Source organism: Ctenopharyngodon idella, chromosome 12, assembly GCF_019924925.1.
Source record: "Ctenopharyngodon idella isolate HZGC_01 chromosome 12, HZGC01, whole genome shotgun sequence".
Lineage (NCBI taxonomy): Eukaryota > Metazoa > Chordata > Actinopteri > Cypriniformes > Xenocyprididae > Ctenopharyngodon > Ctenopharyngodon idella.
In genome coordinates this window covers 27,764,337-27,785,487 of record NC_067231.1, presented here as the reverse complement: position 1 = coordinate 27,785,487, position 21,151 = coordinate 27,764,337, and the positions used below count along the sequence as shown (strand labels likewise).

Here is a 21,151-nt window from a genome sequence, read left to right as displayed (position 1 = left end):
CTCCATTCCTTTATCTCATCCATCCATCCATCCATCTGTCAATCTGTCCATCCGTCTGTCCAGCCATTTATTCATCCATCATCTATCCCTCCGTCTGTCCATCATCCATCCATCCGTCCATCCATCCGTCCATCATCCATCTATCCATCTGTCTGTCCATCCATTCATCCGTCTGTCCAACCATCGATCCAACGATCATCTGTCTCTCTGTCTGTTCATCCATCCGTCTGTCTGTCCGTCCGTCCATCCATCCATCCATCCATCCATCAATGCATCCATCCATCCATCCATCCATCCAGCCATCATCTGTCTGTCTGTCCGCCCATCCATCCATCCATCCATCCATCCATCCATCCATCATCTATCTGTCTGTCCGTCCATCCATCCGTCTGTCCGTCCGTCCGTCCGTCCGTCCATCCATCCATCCATCCATCGGTGAGTGAGAGAGATTGGACAGGTTCTATCTAATGTAGAGGTTTTGTCTTGTCAGATCTTGACTGAAGTGCAATCAGGTGACTGAAGGACTCCACCGCAGAGAAACGTAATCATGTATAATTCCTCCATGTGTACTGCACAGCAGGAAGCTGTTATATTCTAGTAAAGTACCAGGATCTTTCATCGGGAATAATGGCATGCTTACAAATGCTGAAGGGAGTGAGTGAGAGTTATTATTCCTCACTCCTCATCTCACAGCAGGACACACGGATATCTGCGTGTCAGTCATTGCAGACGTGAATGGATGCTGGTTCAGACTAATTGGAAGCCGGCGTTCACTCGCGCTTTAATTCAGTTTTGGCTGCGTGGCTCTGGCTCTGAGTTACTGAGGCTTCTTCTGCCAGCGCTTCCATTCATGACTCTCAATCGTCCATCAACCATATCGCTCATGTCATCCTCATTTACTCTTTAAATATTAATGTAATGAGGACTAACCTCTGTTGGTTGTCCTTCATCTCCTGTTTTATCTCCTCTTACCTTTTAATCTATGTATCAGTGTAAGGTGTCAAATCTCCTTTGGTAATGTGTTTCATAAGTATAATTATTATATTTATCTTTAATGTGAGTCTGGGACACACTTAAGGTTTTAAGTGCATGAAAGTATTTCTTTTCCAAGTATAAGTAATAGTTAGGTGAGTAAATGATATAGTGGAGTATCTTGACATTGATATTGTGTCATGTGTGATGCCGGTCATTATGAGTCCTGTTCAAACACAAAGGCTCAGATAGGATGTTCAGTAAACATAAATATTAGCTATCGAACCACATTAGCAGAACGGCGAGGCCCTAATCTCTCACTCCAGGCTAACTGTGTTTACTGTGTCTTTACACAGCGTGGAAAATAAACTTTGTGCAGTCCAGCATCTGAAATGGTGGAACTTAAGCTGACAGCATTTGTTTTATATTTCCTTGAATTATGTAAATGTGTTAAGCATGCATATTTCACAGAAGACCCCGGTTTTACCTCTTACATTCTGCAGAACAACAGTATTTTATCCATAAGGTGAGATGGAGAGAGAGAAAAAGAGGGGAATCTTGTGATGAACATGCGCTGTGTGCTGTGTTTCTGCTGAGTTATGTAGGCCAGACCTAATTACCGCTGCAGGAAAGACTCGCAAATGAAAATCAAGCTGAGGAAACGCAGAATAGCCCCGGTCACACTTTCAAAGTGCAAAGGCTTCATATGCGGCTGGTTGCTGTTCAGTGTTTGTTCATGTGGAATCTTTTGGAAATTTCCTTCCTCCTCTTAGATGGCTGCAAATTAGCAAAGATGAATGAAATGGCTTTTAAACTAATAGGACTGCTACACGTTTACATATATAATTATTATTTTCCCCTCTTAAGTGTACTCATAATGTTAATCAATTTTTTTTTTTTTTCATCAAAACCTTAATTTCCAATTTTCTACCCTCTCACTGACCCTTTTAGTTAAACTATTTTTGAAAAACAAAATCCAAAGAGAGAAGAAATTGTTATTGCATAAGGAAACCAGAGCCTATTTTGAGACCATTAAGGTGTTTTGAAAATCATCCTGTCCTAAAACCATTGTCTTGCAATTATTTTTTTAATTACATTTTGGCTTGAAATATTGCAATGATGTTTTGTGAGATTCTCTTAAAAACGTCAATGTCCTCAACAATAGTGGATACATTATTTAAAGAAACCATGCCTTTGTTTGCTTATAGTTTATTTTCAGGTTTTATTGTATAAGAGGTTATGTATTTGTTATGTGTAGGTTATGAAGTTTTTAACTGTCTCTTGATGTTACATAAATGACATTTGAATACCAAGTCAGTTTCCTCAGCAGGTAATGTGACATTTTCTAAAAAGCTGCGCAGATTTGATTCCCACTGCTTGTTTAGAGGTGTTTTACTGCCTTTTTGTTGTGTTTTGAATTTTGAATGAGTTTTTCTCCTCCGTTTCATTTCTTAGCAATTGGTTTCTGGTTAATTGCATGTTATATTGGTCCCAATTCCCGTTTGTGAGAAAGTGGAAGAATCATTAGATTCCCACTGTGTGTTTCTCACTGCTGTAATCAGATTGGAGAAATATTGATGTCAAACACTCACTGTTCACCACATTACTTTCTGTCAGAAACGGTGTTAATGGGAGATCCTTTTTGGAATTATTGCACTGTTTCATTATGTTGTGTTTCTCTGTGAAGTCCCTGGCAGTTTTGAAGGGTTTATGGCACTTTAACAGCAGTTCTTTGGTCCTGACAGCCATGAATTGTCAGTGTTTGACTGACAGGTGCTCTAGGTGTTGTACTGTCACTGATCAGCTGTCTGTCTGTCTCCTTGCAGGGCAGTTTTGTAGCCTGTATGACCGCGACTCTACGGCAGATGGACGACTATCACTACGCCCACCTCATCAGCACCTTTGGGAAGATGCGCACAGACGTAGTGGTGAGTTCTATGCCAACAAAAACTTTGAGGAACTCTTTACACCCACATAAAGACATTTCCCAGACAGACATTAGTGTTGTTAATCCATGGCACCAGTGTTAAAATTGTTATTAATGTATTAAATATAATATATACATTAATCCGTGGTACCAGTGTAAAAACAGTATTGTTATATATATATATATATATATATATATATATATGTATATATATATATATATATGTATGTGTGTGTGTGTGTATATATATATATATATATATATATATATATATATATATATATATATATATATATATATATATATATATATATATACAGTATCTCACTGTATATATATATATATATATATATATATATACACCCCTCACATTTTTGTAAATATTTTATTATATCTTTTCATGTGACAACACTGAAGAAATGACACTTTGCTACAATGTAAAGTAGTGAGTGTACATCTTGTATAACAGTGTAAATTTGCTGTCCCCTCAAAATAACTCAACACACAGCCATTAATGTCTAAACTGCTGGCCACAAAAGTGAGTACAGCCATTTTCTCTCCCTGGTGTAATGTGACTCGTTAGTGTTACAAGGTCTCAGGTGTGTTAAATTTGTTGTCGCTCTCACTCTCTCATACTGGTCACTGGAAGTTCAACATGGCACCTCATGGCAAAGAACTCTCTGAGGATCTGAAAAAAAGAATTGTTGCTCTACATAAAGATGGCGTAGGCTATAAGAAGATTGCCAAGACCCTGAAACTGAGCTGCAGCACAGTGGCCAAGACCATACAGCAGTTTAACAGGACAGGTTCCACTCAGAACAGGCCTCGCCACGGTCGACCAAAGAAGTTGAGTGCACGTGCTCAGAGTCATATCCAGAGGTTGTGTTTGGGAAATAGACGTATGAGTGCTGCCAGCATTGCTGCAGAGGTTGAAGGGGCTGGGGGGTCAGCCTGTCAGTGCTCAGACCATACGCCGCACACTGCATCAAATTGGTCTGCATGGCTGTCGTCCTAGAAGGAAGCCTCTTCTAAAGATGATGCACAAGAAAGCCCGCAAACAGTTTGCTGAAGACAAGCAGACTTACTGGAACCATGTCCTGTGGTCTGATGAGACCAAGATAAACTTACTTGATTCAGATGGTGTCAAGCGTGTGTGGCGGCAACCAGGTGAGGAGTACAAAGACAAGTGTGTCTTGCCTACAGTCAAGCATGGTGGTGGGAGTGTCATGGTCTGGGTCTGCATGAGTGCTGCCGGCACTGGGGAGCTACAGTTCATTGAGGGAACCATGAATGCCAACATGTACTGTGACATACTGAAGCAGAGCATGATCCCCTCCCTTCTGAGACTGGGTCGCAGGGCAGTATTCCAACATGATAACGACCCCAAACACCTCCAAGACGACCACTGCCTTGCTAAAGAAGCTGAGGGTACCTAAACCCTACTGAGCATCTGTGGGGCATCCTCAAACGGAAAGTGGAGGAGCGCAAGGTCTCTAACATCCACCAGCTCCGTGATGTCGTCATGGACTCCAGTGGCAACCTGTGAAGCTCTGGTGAACTCCATGCCCAAGAGGGTTAAGGCAGTGCTGGAAAATAATGGTGGCCACACAAAATATTGACACTTTGGGCCCAATTTGGACATTTTCACTTAGGGGTGTACTCACTTTTGTGGCCAGCAGTTTAGACATTAATGGCTGTGTGTTGAGTTATTTTGAGGGGACAGTAAATTTACACTCTTATACAAGCTGTACACTCACTACTTTACATTGTAGCAAAGTGTCATTTCTTCAGTGTTGTCACATGAAAAGATATAATAAAATATTTACAAAAATGTGAGGGGTGTACTCACTTCTGTGAGATACCGTGTGTGTGTGTGTGTGTGTGTGTAATATATATATATATATATATATATATATATATATATATATATATATATATATATATATATATATATAAAATTTGTAATATAAATTTATGAAACTAATTTAAACTATGTATGTCTAATTATGTATAAATAATTTTAAATTAATTAATAAATAAATAAATGTATTTGCATCCTTCTGCATGTTGTTCTCATGTCCGGTTCATCCACAACACTGCACTTCTCCTTTAGGATTTCCTCATGGAGACGTTTATCATGTTTAAGGATCTCATTGGAAAGAATGTCTATCCTGCTGACTGGGTCATTATGAACATGATGCAAAATAAGTAAGTAGACTTGCTCCATGCTGTTTGCTAACCAGTGTTCCCTGTAATGTTTTTCTTCTTCAGTACAGCCTCTTTCTATTGGTCAGACCCTTTAATCACCAGAGCAGAGACCAGGCTGTGTGATCTGTTCTATCACTTTACACTATAACTCGTGTATATATTGCAAAAAAAGAATTCTGTGTCAGGATGATAGTTATTGATAAGATTGGTTGGATATCAAAGGATGTTTGCTTGAGATAAGACTGTGGGGTTTTGTGCATTTGGAAACTTCTTGTCTGCCCTATTTTAGGACTTTCTGGTTTCCAGTGAGTTTTCATGTTGACTTAAATGAACTAGTTGAAATGCAGTTCATTCATAAAGCTCTGATTCAGTAAATCTTGTTCCCCTCCACCCCCCACATAGTTTTGAGTCAGCCTTCTGTGCAAATTTTCTTTTTCTTTTTTTTTAATTTTGCGCTGAAGCAACATCAGAAATGTGCAGTCGTGTACGTGTGCAGCTTAGAGGGAGCATCGCTTACATTAACTCTCTCTCCCTTCAACTCATGCCTCTGTTGCTTAGAAACAGCAGTCAGAAATGGCCAAGAATGTGTTTGCGAATATTTTTTCCCATCAGTGCAACATCAGTTAGTGTGTGTGTCAGGCATGTAGCATTTCTGTGTGCACCTGCGTGTATTCGCTCTGTTCTCGCACTATCAGAAGTGTGGCGGCTGCTGAAATGAAAGATATGAATTATGAATCTTGGTGTGTGTGTCTCTCTCTTGTTGTGTATTGTTTTATTCATGCCTCTCTTCTCAACTCCTCTGCCAAACCACGTCCAGCATGACTGTGAAGATGAAGGTTTAGTGCACTTTCACAGCTAGCAGGAAGTCACACCTGAGTTTCCTGTCGCAGTCTTGGAGAGTTTTCTGAGCATCCCTGATCTGAATGAACCTTTTTGTTTGTCAGTATAATTAGGCAAGCATGAGTTCTTAAAGTGCTCATACTTATTCTTATACTAACTATTTGTGGTGCTTAGCTTACACTTACACACTTAGCATGATGCCTCAAAAAAGTGAGGAGAGGTGTGCTGTTACTTTACTAAGTAATCAGACTTACATTTTTTTTTTTTTTTTTTTTTTGCATTGTGGATAATAAAACAGGTGAAAAAATCCCACAGACTTGCATTGTTGGAGGGACCCAAGCCACAGAGACTAGAATACCACAGGCCCTGTTTACATCTGGTATTAAGATGTGTTTTTGGTCGATCGGATCTCAAGTAGACGACGGAGACACATACCCGTTTACACCTGGTGTTTTAATCCGTCTCTTTTGTCCACTTTCAACCACTTCTGTCCTGATTTCTTTGAGGGGAGGGTCTATGGGCGGGTAAATGTATGGGGTTTTTTAGGATCTTTTCATCTAATGGACAAAATAAACTTGTGCAGTTCACATATGAATGCACACAGAGATGACAGAAAACATACGGAGAGCATCAGCTTTCGTTTCTGCTCCGACAGCCGTAAGACCGGCTGAACGCTTTGAGTGTGTGTTAGAAATCAGGAATGGTGAAGAACATTGTGCTTGGTATGATTTTCATCTTCAAACCAAACTTGGGTCTTCAGCTGACAAAGTTTAAATCCCGTCTTGTTATAGAGGGCTTCCCATAATGTTCACACATTAAGTCAGTAGGCAGGTGAGGTGGTCTTTTGTGGCTGTTTGAACACATTCAACCACATGAGCATTTACACTACGAAAGCAATCCGGTCGAATGTGTTTTCGAGTACCTCTGGAAGTGGTCGAAAGTGGGCAAGCTCAAAACATTTTAGACTCCATCTACACCTGTATTTAGCGTTGTTCACTTGTGATCCGACCGACCAAAATGCATTTTAAAGGGGTCATGAGTTTTCCTTGAGCTTTTGACATGTAAGAGGTCATCATACTATAAGAATATCCTGTAAGTTTCAGAAATGAAAACTTCCTTGTTAGTCCAAAAACAGCTTTTATTGTAACCAAGCCCAGATAACAACTCATTGTGGAATATGCCTATGAAAGACTGCAGAAGAAATCAACGCCTACTTTATCATTGTAACGTTAGCCCCGCCCACTGGCATGTTAGTGAGATGAGGAGGAGAGAAGAGCGATACAGGACTAAAAATAACATTACCTTTCAAAGGATTCTAATGCTAGGAATATGGTTATTTATTTTCAACAATGTGAATGTCTCAGTTGAGCTTTATTTATTGTATTCAGTACATTTCACTGTGGATTCTTTGGTAAATCAATCGGGCACAGGCTTTGCAAACAGACTTTTATGATATGGACTCGACAGTAATGCAACAACATTTAAGTAACCGTGTATATTCTAATGCCTGATCTGATACGTAATGATTCATGTACTGTCAGATGTTCTTTGTCTGTGTGTCAGTAAATCAAACCAGTGACTAAACGCTCAACTTAACGTTGTTTCTCTTAGTAGTAAACTGTGATTAAATTATATATAGAAAGCGCTTCCTTTACAATCGCTGGAGCTGTCAATCAAACAGCGCAAGTTCATCAGTGACTCTCGCCAAAACTCCCATTTTATTCAATTAATCTCTACATCGTGTTTACATTGTTAGTTATGATGAAAGCATTCGTTAGTGTGCAGAAATTGAGTTACAATGACGAGATCACTGCTTTCATGTGCTCAAAAACATATCTGTGATCGGCTACAATGTTCATCACTGCAACCTTTCATGCTACGATCTAAATATAATGCCATAGAGCTAAGTGTAGTGCTATAATCAACACTTTTCACAATTAGTTTACTTTGAGAGCGGTAATAGTAAAAATGTGCTAAAAGTTTTCGAGGGAATAATACTTAGCTATTTCATATGCAAAGATGTCAGCCAATCACAGCAGTGGGCGTTTACACTGAAGTCTCACAGCAGACACGCCCCTTAAAACAGACCGTTCAAATCAGGGCTAAAATCAGGGTAGAAAAAATGCCTTTTATTTCTAAACTATGACTGTATTTTGATGTAAAAATCATACTAACATGATAAGTGCACCCCAGGAAACATTATAAAACAATAAAACAATGCAGTTCATGACCCCTTTAACACCAGGTATAAACAGGGCCACAGAGACTTGACGGTGGATTCTTATTCCTTGCAACCACCCATAACACCCTAGTGAACACATACTGTAGCAATGCACATGCAATCACCCAGAGCACTGTTGTAACTTTATAGCATCACTCTATCCTCATGGCGGAGGCTTGTGCACGTGTAAGCACCACTCTCAGAGAACTTGGTTATCTGCTGTTGTAAATAAAGTAGGCCGGTGCTTTTCAGATGAAGCTCTGATGTTCAAAGAAATAAGTTTCAGTGTAAGATCGCACAGATATTCTCTGAAGTTCTGAGTTATTTTCCTGTCTATCCGTGCTGGGATTGTGGACGTGGCAGGATGAAATATGCAGCTCTAATGTTTTGATTTATTTGTGCGACTAATACACAGCTCATGTATTTCTTTGCTTCTCTCTGCTGTGGAGGAATACTGTTGAGGATTTGCGTTGCTGCCAGCTGCCGTGTGCAGGTTTGATTGGCGGAGAGGTCGGGGGTCAGGCTTTGATATTGGAATTCATAGAGTCTGGCAGAAGCCAGCTGCGTGTCGGAGCGCTGATGGAGACCCTCCACCCCGCAGGTGCGCGCATCACATCCTGTGCACTGCAAAGTGAAGTCAACAGGTGCATGAGACAGTGGAGAAACAATGTACAGTCTCTCTCTCTGTAACGCACTCAGTGGGCGTCATTGATGGAGGCGGATAAATGCTTGTTTGATGTGCCCTACTGCTCAGTCTCCCTTTTCATACCAACAGCGATGTTACACAGCAACTCGAATCAGAGACATTAATTTAAATGTTAGTGTGATTTTAATTAATTCCAATTAACTAATGTTTTAGTCATTGGCATATTATTGTTCATGTTATACCCTGAGCAATATGTCTGTAAGGCCTAATATTTATGAACATATGAACCCAAAATAAGTTAAAATGTTTAATTATTATTCATTAAACTTATTAATAAATGTTCATTTCCAACATATTTTGGGTTCATTTTAAGCAAGCTTGCTGGGTTTGTCCATTTTCAACCCAACTTGTGTTGTTTTTAACCCAGCATTTTTTAAAATGTAATAAATGTTCACATTTTGATTATTACTGTTGTCTCTAGTAATTATACTAGATTTTACACACAATTATACACACACTGCTCTGTGTGTGTGTGTGTGTGTGTGTGTGTGTGTGTGTGTGTGTGTGTGTGTGTGTGTGTGTGTGTTCACGGGGTGTGTGTGCACTTGGATAGGTTGATGCAGAGCACAAATTCTGAGTATGGGACACCATACTTGGCCACATGTCATGTCACTTTCACTTTATTCACTCTAGTAACTATGTGTCTGATTTTTAATTTCTAACCTAGTTTGGGTTCATTTTAAACCAGTCATATATTATTTTTTTTAAACAATAAAACTATCCAGCAATTTGGTCAAACATTTAACCCAATTGCTGGGTTTGTCCATTTTTAACCCAACTTGGGTTGTTTTTAACCCAGCATTTTTTAGAGTGTAGGACTAACTGGATTTGTTCAGGGTGTTTGGATATTAACAATGTGACATACAAAAAAATAAAAAATACTGTGAAAATCACTGAATATGTTCACACTCTATATGAGGGGGTCTGAGGGATGCTTTGTTTTGTTGTAGCATCTTGTTGAGGTGTAAATGTATGTTCTTTATGAATAGGCCTAAACCGTGAACTGCCGGGAATCAGTCTAACACGCCTGGAATAGAGGTACTGGTATATGCAGTGTTTCTATTTCTATTTCTTCCAGGATGTGATTAACACCTTCAGTCACATTCATCACAGTGTGAGTGGAGCAGAATGCAGGTGATGTTGAATGAAGACTCAGTTAACGGACAATCCTAGATTAGATTTCATGTGATGCTTGTGTTTGTCCAGGTGAATTAACACTTGTGTTAATAAAGTAGCTGTATGTGTTAGAGAAGTTTCCCATTTTTACATAGCAACAATAGTTGCATAATTAATGTGTTAGGCGGTGGATTTCAGATTTGCAGTGCAAATATGGATGTGGTTTTTGAGTGTTCATATACATTCACACTGCATATACCAGTACCTCTATGCATAGTAATTTTATTCTGACTTGCATAAAATCTGAAGAGGTTGCCGTCTTCACAGATCACAAGCTCTCTCGCTTCCCATCTGGACTAACTTTGCAGACTTTGAATTAATTTTAAAATCAGTTGATGTTTGTGCTGCCATCTTTGACATGTTTTTGATCTGTGTTCACATCAACTTTCAGAAAAGTGTCCCAAATTAGTCTTAAATGTGATCCTGCAAGTTTTAAACATATTTTTATCTCAAAAACCTGTCATCTCTCCAACACGTCTCTCATTAAGAATGAATTGAACCTGCTGATAGTGTTGTTTTAGCACCCAGTTAATTATAGTAATTATGCAAATCAGGTAATGCCACAGTCATGCCAATAAAATTCACACGATATTCATAGAAATGTGTCCAGACATTATGTATACATACTACCATTCAAAAGTTTGAGTTCGGTAAGGTTTTGAGGTTTTGAAAGTCCCTTATGCTCACCAACACACTTATTTGATCAAAAGTAGAGTAAAAGCAGTAATACTGTGAAATATTACTGTGTGTGTGGGTGGGGGGTATCTATTTATTAAGATGCATATTAGAATTTAATTTATATATTTTGTTTTAATTTGGAATACATTATGTGAAAGCTGCAGAGTTTTGCACAGTAAAGTGTGCTGAAGTGGTGGGATTGTTTCATAAATTTGTCCTTGTATGTCATCGCTCTTGGTGAGAGAAAGAAACATTACAGCTCAGGATAGTTTTGTGTTTGAAGAAACTTCTTAGATTAAATCTAGCTCTCTGGAGTGCTTGAGGTACTTTCGTTGTAAACTGCAGGTTTTATGGGCATGGTTTTGGTTTAAAAGTTAGCAATGCATTATTAAGAGCACGTCTCTGCCCCTCATAAAGTCTCATAAAGTTTGTGGTTTTTACCTCCAGAGATTCACTTTTGTGATGTCAGCATTTCATCTATGGTTTGTAAAACCATACGGCTGCTTCCTCCACGTGTTGCCGGAGGACATCATGTCTTTCTGATACTAGCTGATTCTCCCTCTTGTTTCCACAGTCTCTTTGTGCTGTTTCATGTGAGTGACCTTTCTCAGAATGTACCATTCTCAGTCTGAGAGCTGCTCTCGATTCAGCCAGCGAGACTCCATTTGCACATGATGACATTTGTTGTGCTCGCTAGCTGCTTGCTGTTGTTGTAGGCCTCTTGTGATTCAGAATGAACTTTACAAAAAAAGCTCAAAAGAAACAAACAAAGTGTGCAAAAGGACTCTCAAGATGTGCCGCTCTGTTCATGATTCAGGGCTGACCTGTTTGAATAGGTGAATCATGTGGTTTGACGTGTTTTGAATGAGATGTTCCTTGAAATGCCCTCATTGTAAAATCACTAAAGAATTTTGTGACAGGTTTGAAACTCCAAAAAGGGGTTTTATGTCATAAAACAATAGTTTTATTGCAACAGATGTGTCTTGTATAGTCAGGAATCCTTGTGTTAATGTCACAAAAGTTTTCAGCTTTTGCTGTGGACTAGTGTTGTCGAAAGTACCGACCGTGATACCAAGTCAGTATTGAAATTTAAAAAATGTGATGCTTTGAGCTCTGTTGAGCGGATTCACAAACACCTCTGATTGGCAATTGTGTTCATGAGCTCATCAGATATGTCTGTGATTGGCTACAATGATCAACGCTTCAAAAACATGTTGTAAATAGACATCAGTGACGCTCTTCACCGAGCTTGTGATGAGCTTGTGAACACAGTGGCCAATCAGAGGTGTTTTACGAATCCGCTCAACAGCGTTCAAAGCGCCACATTTTTAAAATGTCAGTACCGACTTGGTATCGTGATCGGTACTTTTGACAACACTATTGTGGACCAGAGTTTGTTGAGGTTTGTTAGGTTGATGTTTCCACAACTGGTGCAGCTATTTATTTAATTTAATTTTATTTTATTTTATTAAATATTAATATATTTTATATTTCATATTTTGTTTTTGTGCCATTCAGATTGATCATTGCTGCTGCCATTTTATTGTATTATGTATTTATTTATTTATTTTTATTTACTTTATTTGCACCATTGCTGATGCCATTGTATTGTATGTATTATATATGTATTAACTTTTAATGGTTTCAATTTATTTATTTATTTTTATTTGTATTTATTTATTTTTCCCTCTATTCAGATTGACCAACCGAATCACAAGCCAGATGAGGGATCTTTTACACTCTTTGTTGTTTCTTTTGTTCTTTTTTGGTAAAGATAATTCTAAAGCCCCCCTTGTGAAAAATATTGACAAGATATTTTCATTTTTATATTACATATGTTTTTTGGGGGAGAGGGAGTGTACAGGAGTTGCTCTGAACTTCTTTGACTGTTTTGAGGTTTGAAGAGCCATGGTTTCATATAAAAAATGAATCAGACAGTGTGCACAAACATACCACGCAGATGCATTTCTAAATGCAGCGATGCATGAAATCGAGCCAGCGTAGCTAGAAGCGCCTGCATTCTCATACACGCAAAGAGTGTGTTTCGGGACTTAAAGTTTGTCATGCTTGATTTAGTGTTGCTTGTATGTTGTTGTGCTATTTGTGTGCTGAAGTTATTCACTTGTTGTGACTGGAAGGCTCTGAGGTATAATGGCTTAGATGTCAATCTTATTATGAGCCAAAGAGCTTTGGCAGTGTGAAGTGGTTCTCCATCAGCCAGGCCAAACACCTCCAAACCACCCCACACCTTTGACATCTCCAGCTGTGGATCAAATTAACCCTTCAGGCCTCTCAGATTCTTTTCAGTCATGCCTTATTTGGCATCAGCGAGTATCAAAACATCTGAGGTATCAAAAAGCCCCTCTAATCTCTGCAAGTCGTGTTTTGTTTCCAAGCCTCTGATGGTTATCAGCCGTAATCTCAATGTTCCTCCACTGTGTGATTGTTAATCTTTTCTCTCAGCCCTCCATAAAACACCTCCATCATCTCTCTGGCTTTGAGCATCATTATTCTGAAATGAACACTTCCAAAGTGATAAATGAGAACCGGAATTGCATTTGGTGAGTATATAAAACTTGCAAGTTACTCGGCAATTGACCTAAAACGTTATCTGCTATCACGTGTATGAAAAACCAGCACACATCACCTCAATCAGTCTTACAACTTAAACAATCCAACTGTAAGACTGATGGAGGAGATGTGTGCTGGATTTTCTACACACGTGATGGCTAGACATCTTTGACTGTTGCATTGCGTCTTGCTGTGATGCATACATGCTTTCTGATGCGTTCGGTTGCACTCTTCCAATTTGTTTTTAGATGCAAGAACACACTCTTAAAGTCTATTTAAGAGTCCATCCAAAGTTGTGGATTTAACTTATGTGCAAAATTGGAATGTCACATAAAACATTTGAGAATAAAGCAGCGTTTCCATCCAGTGAGTCGAAGAGAACAAAATCGTCACTTCCTGATTAACTAATGCAAAATATCACTAAGAAAAGTAGGAGAAGCCACTGTATATAATAATTTTCGTATATGATAAATAGGGCTGTCAAAAGTACTGACTGGTACTGAAATTTTAAAAAATGTGACAATACCAGCATTTCACCCTAGCATTTTGAGCGCTGTTGAACAGATTCTTAAACACCTCTGATTGGCCGTTGTGTTCACGCGCTCAACAGAATGGTCTGTGATTGGCTACAATGATCACACGGGAGCATTTGACAGCAGGAGTCTATCAGCGGATCCCTAATATATCCGCTGATAGACGCCTGCTTTCGAATGTTCCCGTGTTTATCAGAGGTGTTTAAGAATCTGCTCAACAGCTCTCAAAATGCTAGGGGGAAATGCTGATAACACCACATTTTTAAAATTTCAGTACCGAAGTCAGTAGTTTTGACAACCCTAATAATAAATTACTTTCGAGAGTGCTCAGACGAAACGCAATAAACGCGTTATCTCGCTTTCGGAGGCAGATGCCTGCTTTTTAAGAACGCAGTTGTGTAATTATACCAAACCACTTTGACGATAAGCTTTGCTCAGGCATTTCAGAACAACCAAAACAGCATTTCAGATGCTGTGCAGAAAGATCAGTGCACTGGTTAGTCCAGTTGAACCGTCTCACCGCGCAGTCACATTATTTTTTTTGATGCACATCGAGGGATTTATTTGGAAAATGTGTTTCCGTTGTAGTTTATGCGCATGTTTTCTTATCGGATAAAACATTTATCCGACTCAAATGAGCTCATGCGTTTTTTTTATGCGCGTCTTGGAGTTTCCATCCAGCAGTTTATGCGATACTCCAAAATGCGCATAAAAATACGTGGATGGAAACATAGCTACTGTGCAACATACTAGCTTCAAACTCTATTGAAATCAATTGCTATTTATATGATGTCAGTACTAAGTCTGTTAGCTTGCTGCTTACAAACCCGATTCCAAAAAAGTTGGGACACTGTACAAATTGTGAATAAAAAAGGAATGCAATGATGTGGAAGTTTCAAATTTCAATATTTTATTCAGAATACAACATAGATGACATTTCAAATGTTTAAACTGAGAAAATGTATCATTTTAAGGGAAAAATAAGTTGATTTTAAATTTCATGGCATCAACACATCTCAAAAAAGTTGAGACAAGGCCATGTTTACCACTGTGTGGCATCCCCTCTTCTTTTTATAACAGTCTGCAAACGTCTGGGGACTGAGGAGACAAGTTGCTCAAGTTTAGGAATAGGAATGTTGTCCCATTCTTGTCTAATACAGGCTTCTAGTTTCTCAACTGTCTTAGGTCTTCTTTGTCGCATCTTCCTCTTTATGATGCGCCAAATGTTTTCTATGGGTGAAAGATCTGGACTGCAGGCTGGCCATTTCAGTACCCGGATCCTTCTTCTACGCAGCCATGATGTTGTAATTGATGCAGTATGTGGTCTGGCATTGTCATGTTGGAAAATGCAAGGTCTTCCCTGAAAGAGATGACGTCTGGATGGGAGCATATGTTGTTCTAGAACTTGGATATACCTTTCAGCATTGATGGTGCCTTTCCAGATGTGTAAGCTGTCCATGCCACACGCACTCATGCAACCCCATACCATCAGAGATGCAGGCTTCTGAACTGAGCGCTGATAACAACTTGGGTTGTCCTTGTCCTCTTTAGTCCGGATGACATGGCGTCCCAGTTTTCCAAAAAGAACTTCAAATTTTGATTCATCTGACCACAGAACAGTTTTCCACTTTGCCACAGTCCATTTTAAATGAGCCTTGGCCCAGAGAAAACGCCTGCGCTTCTGGATCATGTTTAGATATGGCTTTTTTTTTGACCTATAGAGTTTTAGCCGGCAACGGCGAATGGCACGGTGGATTGTGTTCACCGACAGTGTTTTCTGGAAGTATTCCTGAGCCCATGTTGTGATTTCCATTACAGTAGCATTCCTGTATGTGATGCAGTGCCGTCTAAGGGCCCGAAGATCACGGGCATCCAGTATGGTTTTCCGGCCTTGACCCTTACGCACAGAGATTGTTCCAGATTCTCTGAATCTTTGGATGATATTATGCACTGTAGATGATGATAACTTCAAACTCTTTGCAGTTTTTCTCTGAGAAACTCCTTTCTGACATTGCTCCACTATTTTTCACCGCAGCATTGGGGGAATTGGTGATCCTCTGCCCATCTTGACTTCTGAGAGACACTGCCACTCTGAGAGGCTCTTTTTATACCCAATCATGTTGCCAATTGACCTAATAAGTTGCAAATTGGTCCTCCAGCTGTTCCTTATATGTACATTTAACTTTTCCGGCCTCTTATTGCTACCTGTCCCAACTTTTTTGGAATGTGTAGCTCTCATGAAATCCAAAATGTGCCAATATTTGGCATGACATTTAAAATGTCTCACTTTCAACATTTGATATGTTATCTATATTCTATTGTGAATAAAATATAAGTTTATGAGATTTGTAAATTATTGCATTCCTTTTTTATTCACAATTTGTACAGTGTCCCAACTTTTTTGGAATCGGGTTTGTATGTAGGCAGTAGACATCAGTGCAGCTCAGAAGGTTTTGTAGTGGAGCCTGTGGATCTGTGGACATTAATGCATGTGGACTGTCATATGCCAGCGATTGTAAACCAACATCTGGACAGATCAGTTCCACACACGGAGTAGAATAATACAGCAGCCCTCAGTCTCTCTCTGCAATGCAGCATCTGAGGTAGAACATCACTTATTCTTCTTTCTGTCCACCAATTGATTGTTGATCTACCTTCAGTAGTGTTGTAGAGATCACTGCTGCTTGAATTCTGTTAATTTTCTTAATCAGCCATATTTAAACAGGATTCATTCTCAGTATGCATGTTCGTACAAATTCACCAAATAAATGTGCCATTACTTTCCCATTTCCAATTTCTTCTGATTTAGAAATCACTGAGTTGGTCGTATCTACTGCATTTATCCATTGCCATCAAGTCAATCACAGAAAATATTTAGCAGTGATGATTATGAAGGGAATATTAATGATCATGTTGATATTAGTCAGCCTGTAATCCTGTAACACACTTGTGAATTTAAAGAGCAGACAATCTGTTCTCATTTTGTCATTTTATTTGCCCTTATTCTCTTTTTTTCATTATGGGAAAACCGTTCCAAACGGCTGCGGTTACTCCCCTTCACTCCAATCACACAATTACGTGCTTGAGTACTTTTCTCATTTTCCTAACCAGAAGAGAACACAATCTTTTGTTTCTCTTTTACATGAGTAACACATGTCATATGTATTAAAGAACGATATAAAATTAATTTTAAAGCTTTTTTTTCCCAGTTCAACAACTCAAGCCATGTTAGGTTCTTTGTCAAATAGCATTTCTTCTTTCTTTCTTTTTTGCAATTTTTTCAATAAAGCACCCTTAATGACCACATACAAGCACTTGAGAATAATATGCTTCATGCTCATACATAACAGTAAATTATTAATTGTGTAGATTGATTTTACTCATTCAAGCTTTGTTATATAATCTAGTTAGCTGCCTACAAATTAACTATTTCATCCAATCTACACAATCATTTTAGGTCTAGATGATTTTTTTTTATTTTTTTTTTATATATTTTGCTCACCTGCTGCATTTGAACAAAATACAGTAAGAACAGTAATACTGTGAAATATTATTACAATTTAATAGAACTGTTTTCTATGTGATTATATTTTAAAATGTAACATTTCTGATTATTATCAATGTTGAAAACAGTGGTGATGCTTCAGATTTTTTTGTGTGGAAATGTGATGCATTCTTTGTTGAATAGAAAGTTCAAAAGAACAGCATTTATCTGAAATAGAAATTTTGTCACATTATTAATGTGTCCTTGCTAAATACAGGTATTACTTTTCTATTTAAAATCTTTCTGACCCCAAACTTTTGAACGGTAGTGTATTTGTGTGCTTATGTATTTTTATGCTTATTAGAATATTGCTTTGTTCACTTATCAACATCCTAAAGCCAGACTCTAATCAAATCAATTGTGATATTTTATGATGTTTAGCATGCTCACTATGTTTTAAACAGTGTTCTGTGTTTGGTTTGCTTTGCTGGACCCCAAAGTGTACGTAGCATTAGCAGTAACTCCTGGGTAAATTAAAAGGTGCGCCAGATTTAATTATGAGCTGTTCTCCAATTTTGAGGATAATTACATGGCGGCTTTATGTCTCGAGGAAGTTGGGATGTGTGATGTGCTCATTCCTCTGAGCCCAATTACCCATAATCCAAAGCTTCTTCTCAGGAGACTTTGTGTAACGTCTCAGTCAGAGAGGTTTAGCGTCAGCAGAAGAACTACCTGGAGTTTTGCACGTCAAATACATACAGTAATATCTGGGATCCAAGCTGTGCTGTAGTTTGAAATCGTATTTTCTTAAAGGGATATTACACCCAAAAAATGAAAATTCTGTCATCATTTGCTCACCCTCAAGTTGTTCCAAACCTGTATAAATTTCTTTGTTCTGCTGAACACAAAGGAAGATATTTTGAATAATGTTTGTAACCAAAAAGTTGTGGGGCACCATTGAGCAAAGAGCAAAGAAATGTATACAGGTTTGGGACAACTTAAGGGTGAGTAAATGATGACAGAATATTCAGTTTTGGGTGAACTGTCCCTTTAAGAAAATGTGAGTGTTGTTTGGCACCATAATGTTTGGGGGTTTGCTTTGGTCGCGTTTAGACACAGTGTTAGAAATGTGTTTAAATCACTAAGCTTAATCATTAGCAATAGTAGTAGTGATGCTTAATTGGCAAATGAATGTTGTGTTTGCATTGCTGTATGTATGTTTTGCAGCATCTGGTGTTGTTTAGTTGTGCTCACTTTTACTGGTAGACACGTTTTGCCCTTCTGTTCTGCCATATTTACTCACCTGCTTTCAGATATATTCATCAAAGTTCAAGTTTGTTCCATTTTTGTGAGTCTTCGACCTCTATCTGGGATTTCTGACCTCCGAAATGTATATCATGGCTCTGTCTTTCAGGTAAAGGTCGAGTTATTTCCATCTGAGCTCTGACAGCCTTATGCACTGTCGTCTTTGCTGTCATTTAGTACTTTATTTTATGTGGTATTTCAGAGCGAGAGGGTGCACGTCGGGTCTCGGGCCTTGAAGCCAGACGTTGAGAATGCATTTAGAGAGATTTTCAGCTGAGTCACTAAAGGTTAAAGAAAGAAGTCACCTTTAAAGAAAAATGGAAATACTGTGTGCTGCACCAGAGATGTGTGTGTGATTCTCAGCGGTCAGTTTAATTATAGCAGCACATTTGATATGAAGAGCTGACACTGATATCAGATGAGTGTGGGATGTTGATTATTTCATGGTTGTTCTTACTTATTTAATGCTTCAGAGGAAGTAGTGCGGATTCTTGTTGAATTATTTCTCAGGGCTGCATCGTTAGATGTCATTTGACTTTCCTTTATCTTTGAGCTTAAAGAAATAGAAATCCAAAAATGAAAATTTGGTCATTATAAACTCCCCTTTAAAGTCTGACGTTTATTTATTTATTTTTTACAGAAAATAGAGCTTAACAGAATAATGCAAATTCCCTTGTTTTTTTTTTTTTTATAGTAGAATCTTTTTATAGTGTCATTTTGCAAAAGATAGTAATTAATCTCCACTTGTGCACTGAATTACACACTTCCTAAAATATTTTGCTTTCAATGCATCGCGCATACTTCACATTTCCTGTAAATTGAAAAATTTGTTGCATTCATAAAGATGAATTATGTTTGTGATCTTTTACATTAGGATCTAATGAAGCATCATATGTGATTTAGCAGTAATGTGGTAATGCACTGGGATAATAGACAGAGTTCAGTTTAAAAGTCTAAAATGACATAGTTCTATTGGGTTATCTAAACAAGGAGTTTTCAAACTTTTAGTTGCAAAGGACACCCATCTTACAATGTAAAAGGCAGCTATGTATTATGTCTAAAGACCCAATTTATACTGTGAAATAATATGTGTAAAATATAATTTGCAACATATTTAGTTTCTGTTATATTACATTATTATGCTTTTTTCAAGTCACAATAGTACTGTAGTGTTTAGGGATGCTGATAAAAGGAATTATTTTCACTTTCAGCCGATTGTTTAAAAACAGCCGATGATCAGGGCCAATTATATCCTGTCAATCAAAAGGAGGAGGAAAACGTGTCAGACTGCAACTCATACTGTGTGTGTGTGAAGAAATTCTCTCTCGTGTTTAATTTAGGGCTGTCTACGTGACAATAACGCATTAACAATTAAAAAATAGCAACGTTAAAGCAAGCTCTATTTGACCCTAAAGAATCACCTGTAGTTCAAGTCAGGGTTGCCAGGTCTGCGTTTTTTCCTTTTTTCCAAACATTATTTGTAGCGTGCCTCCCATCCAATAATCGCAAAGAGCTTTATGCTTTGTTACTCCTGATAAGAAACAAAGTCTTAGCTTTCAAATTATGTTCGTTTTATCACGAAAATCATACAATAAATGGCGTTTTGATGCTCTTAAAGGCACAATATGTAATTTTTCGCCACTAGAGGTCGCTTATTCAAAACAAAGGCGTAGCTTGATGCCTTGATTTTGCGGTGTTGTCTTCACGTCTACAGCCGGTGGAAAAGAATCCGACGGGACTCAGGCAGACATCATATTCATGGATAAGTTAATGTATTCAAGATTTATTAATATTTATTGTAGTATGAAGCAGGGTGTTGGAGCGGAACGAGGCCACTGGAGCGATTGCTAATGAGAGACGAGCGCGGCACACAACAAACAGTTGCTCACCTGTCTAATAAAACACATAATATATTAAAGCGTCTTTGGTTTTTCCATGGATTCTACAAAATAAAACCAGAAATCGAGGGTAACGCGGGTATGATGTCATTGATAGGCGACGCACAGACCTGGTTAAAATTGCTTATTTTTCTGGATTTAAACATTCTCGGAAACATTTGGGATAATGTAAGTACACAAGTCAACAAAATATAGAACATTGTTGTAGTGGTTTTTGGATATTTTAATCTAAAAATCTTACATATTGTGCCTTTAAATGTGTGTTAAATCTCCACTAAAATACAAGTTGTTATAGCACAAAATAAACATGAATGCACATCAGAAGGCATTTTGAGATATACAGTACATCAAGCATTAATTGGGAGTGATTTATATATAATATTATGTAATATATAATATATATATATATATATATATATATATATATAAATATTTTACACTTTTCCATGGACTCCTTTGCGACCTTCTGGTTTTAAAAACCCCTGTTTTAACCTACCAGTTGACGAGTCGATGTTAAGGAAGTCTTGTATAATTAGTTTCAGGTCAACCACCCTGACCTATCTTTATGTATGAAGTACTAACTGGATGTTTGAACGGTAGCATGAGACATCTGTAGTGGATTCTAGCAGTCA

The 21,151-nt window shown here is 38.2% G+C and overlaps 1 protein-coding gene across 4 annotated transcripts in view; it reads left to right on the top strand.

The window, feature by feature from the left end:
- dock1 (dedicator of cytokinesis 1) overlaps positions 1–21,151 on the top strand; it is a 245,850-nt gene that overhangs the window by 153,167 nt on the left and 71,532 nt on the right. For all 4 annotated transcript variants that reach the window (XM_051913758.1, XM_051913756.1, XM_051913757.1 and 1 more), the window contains exons 28-29: positions 2,799–2,900; positions 5,013–5,107. In XM_051913758.1, coding sequence (XP_051769718.1) covers positions 2,799–2,900; positions 5,013–5,107 — 197 coding nt within the window. The remainder of the gene's footprint in view (positions 1–2,798; positions 2,901–5,012; positions 5,108–21,151) is intronic.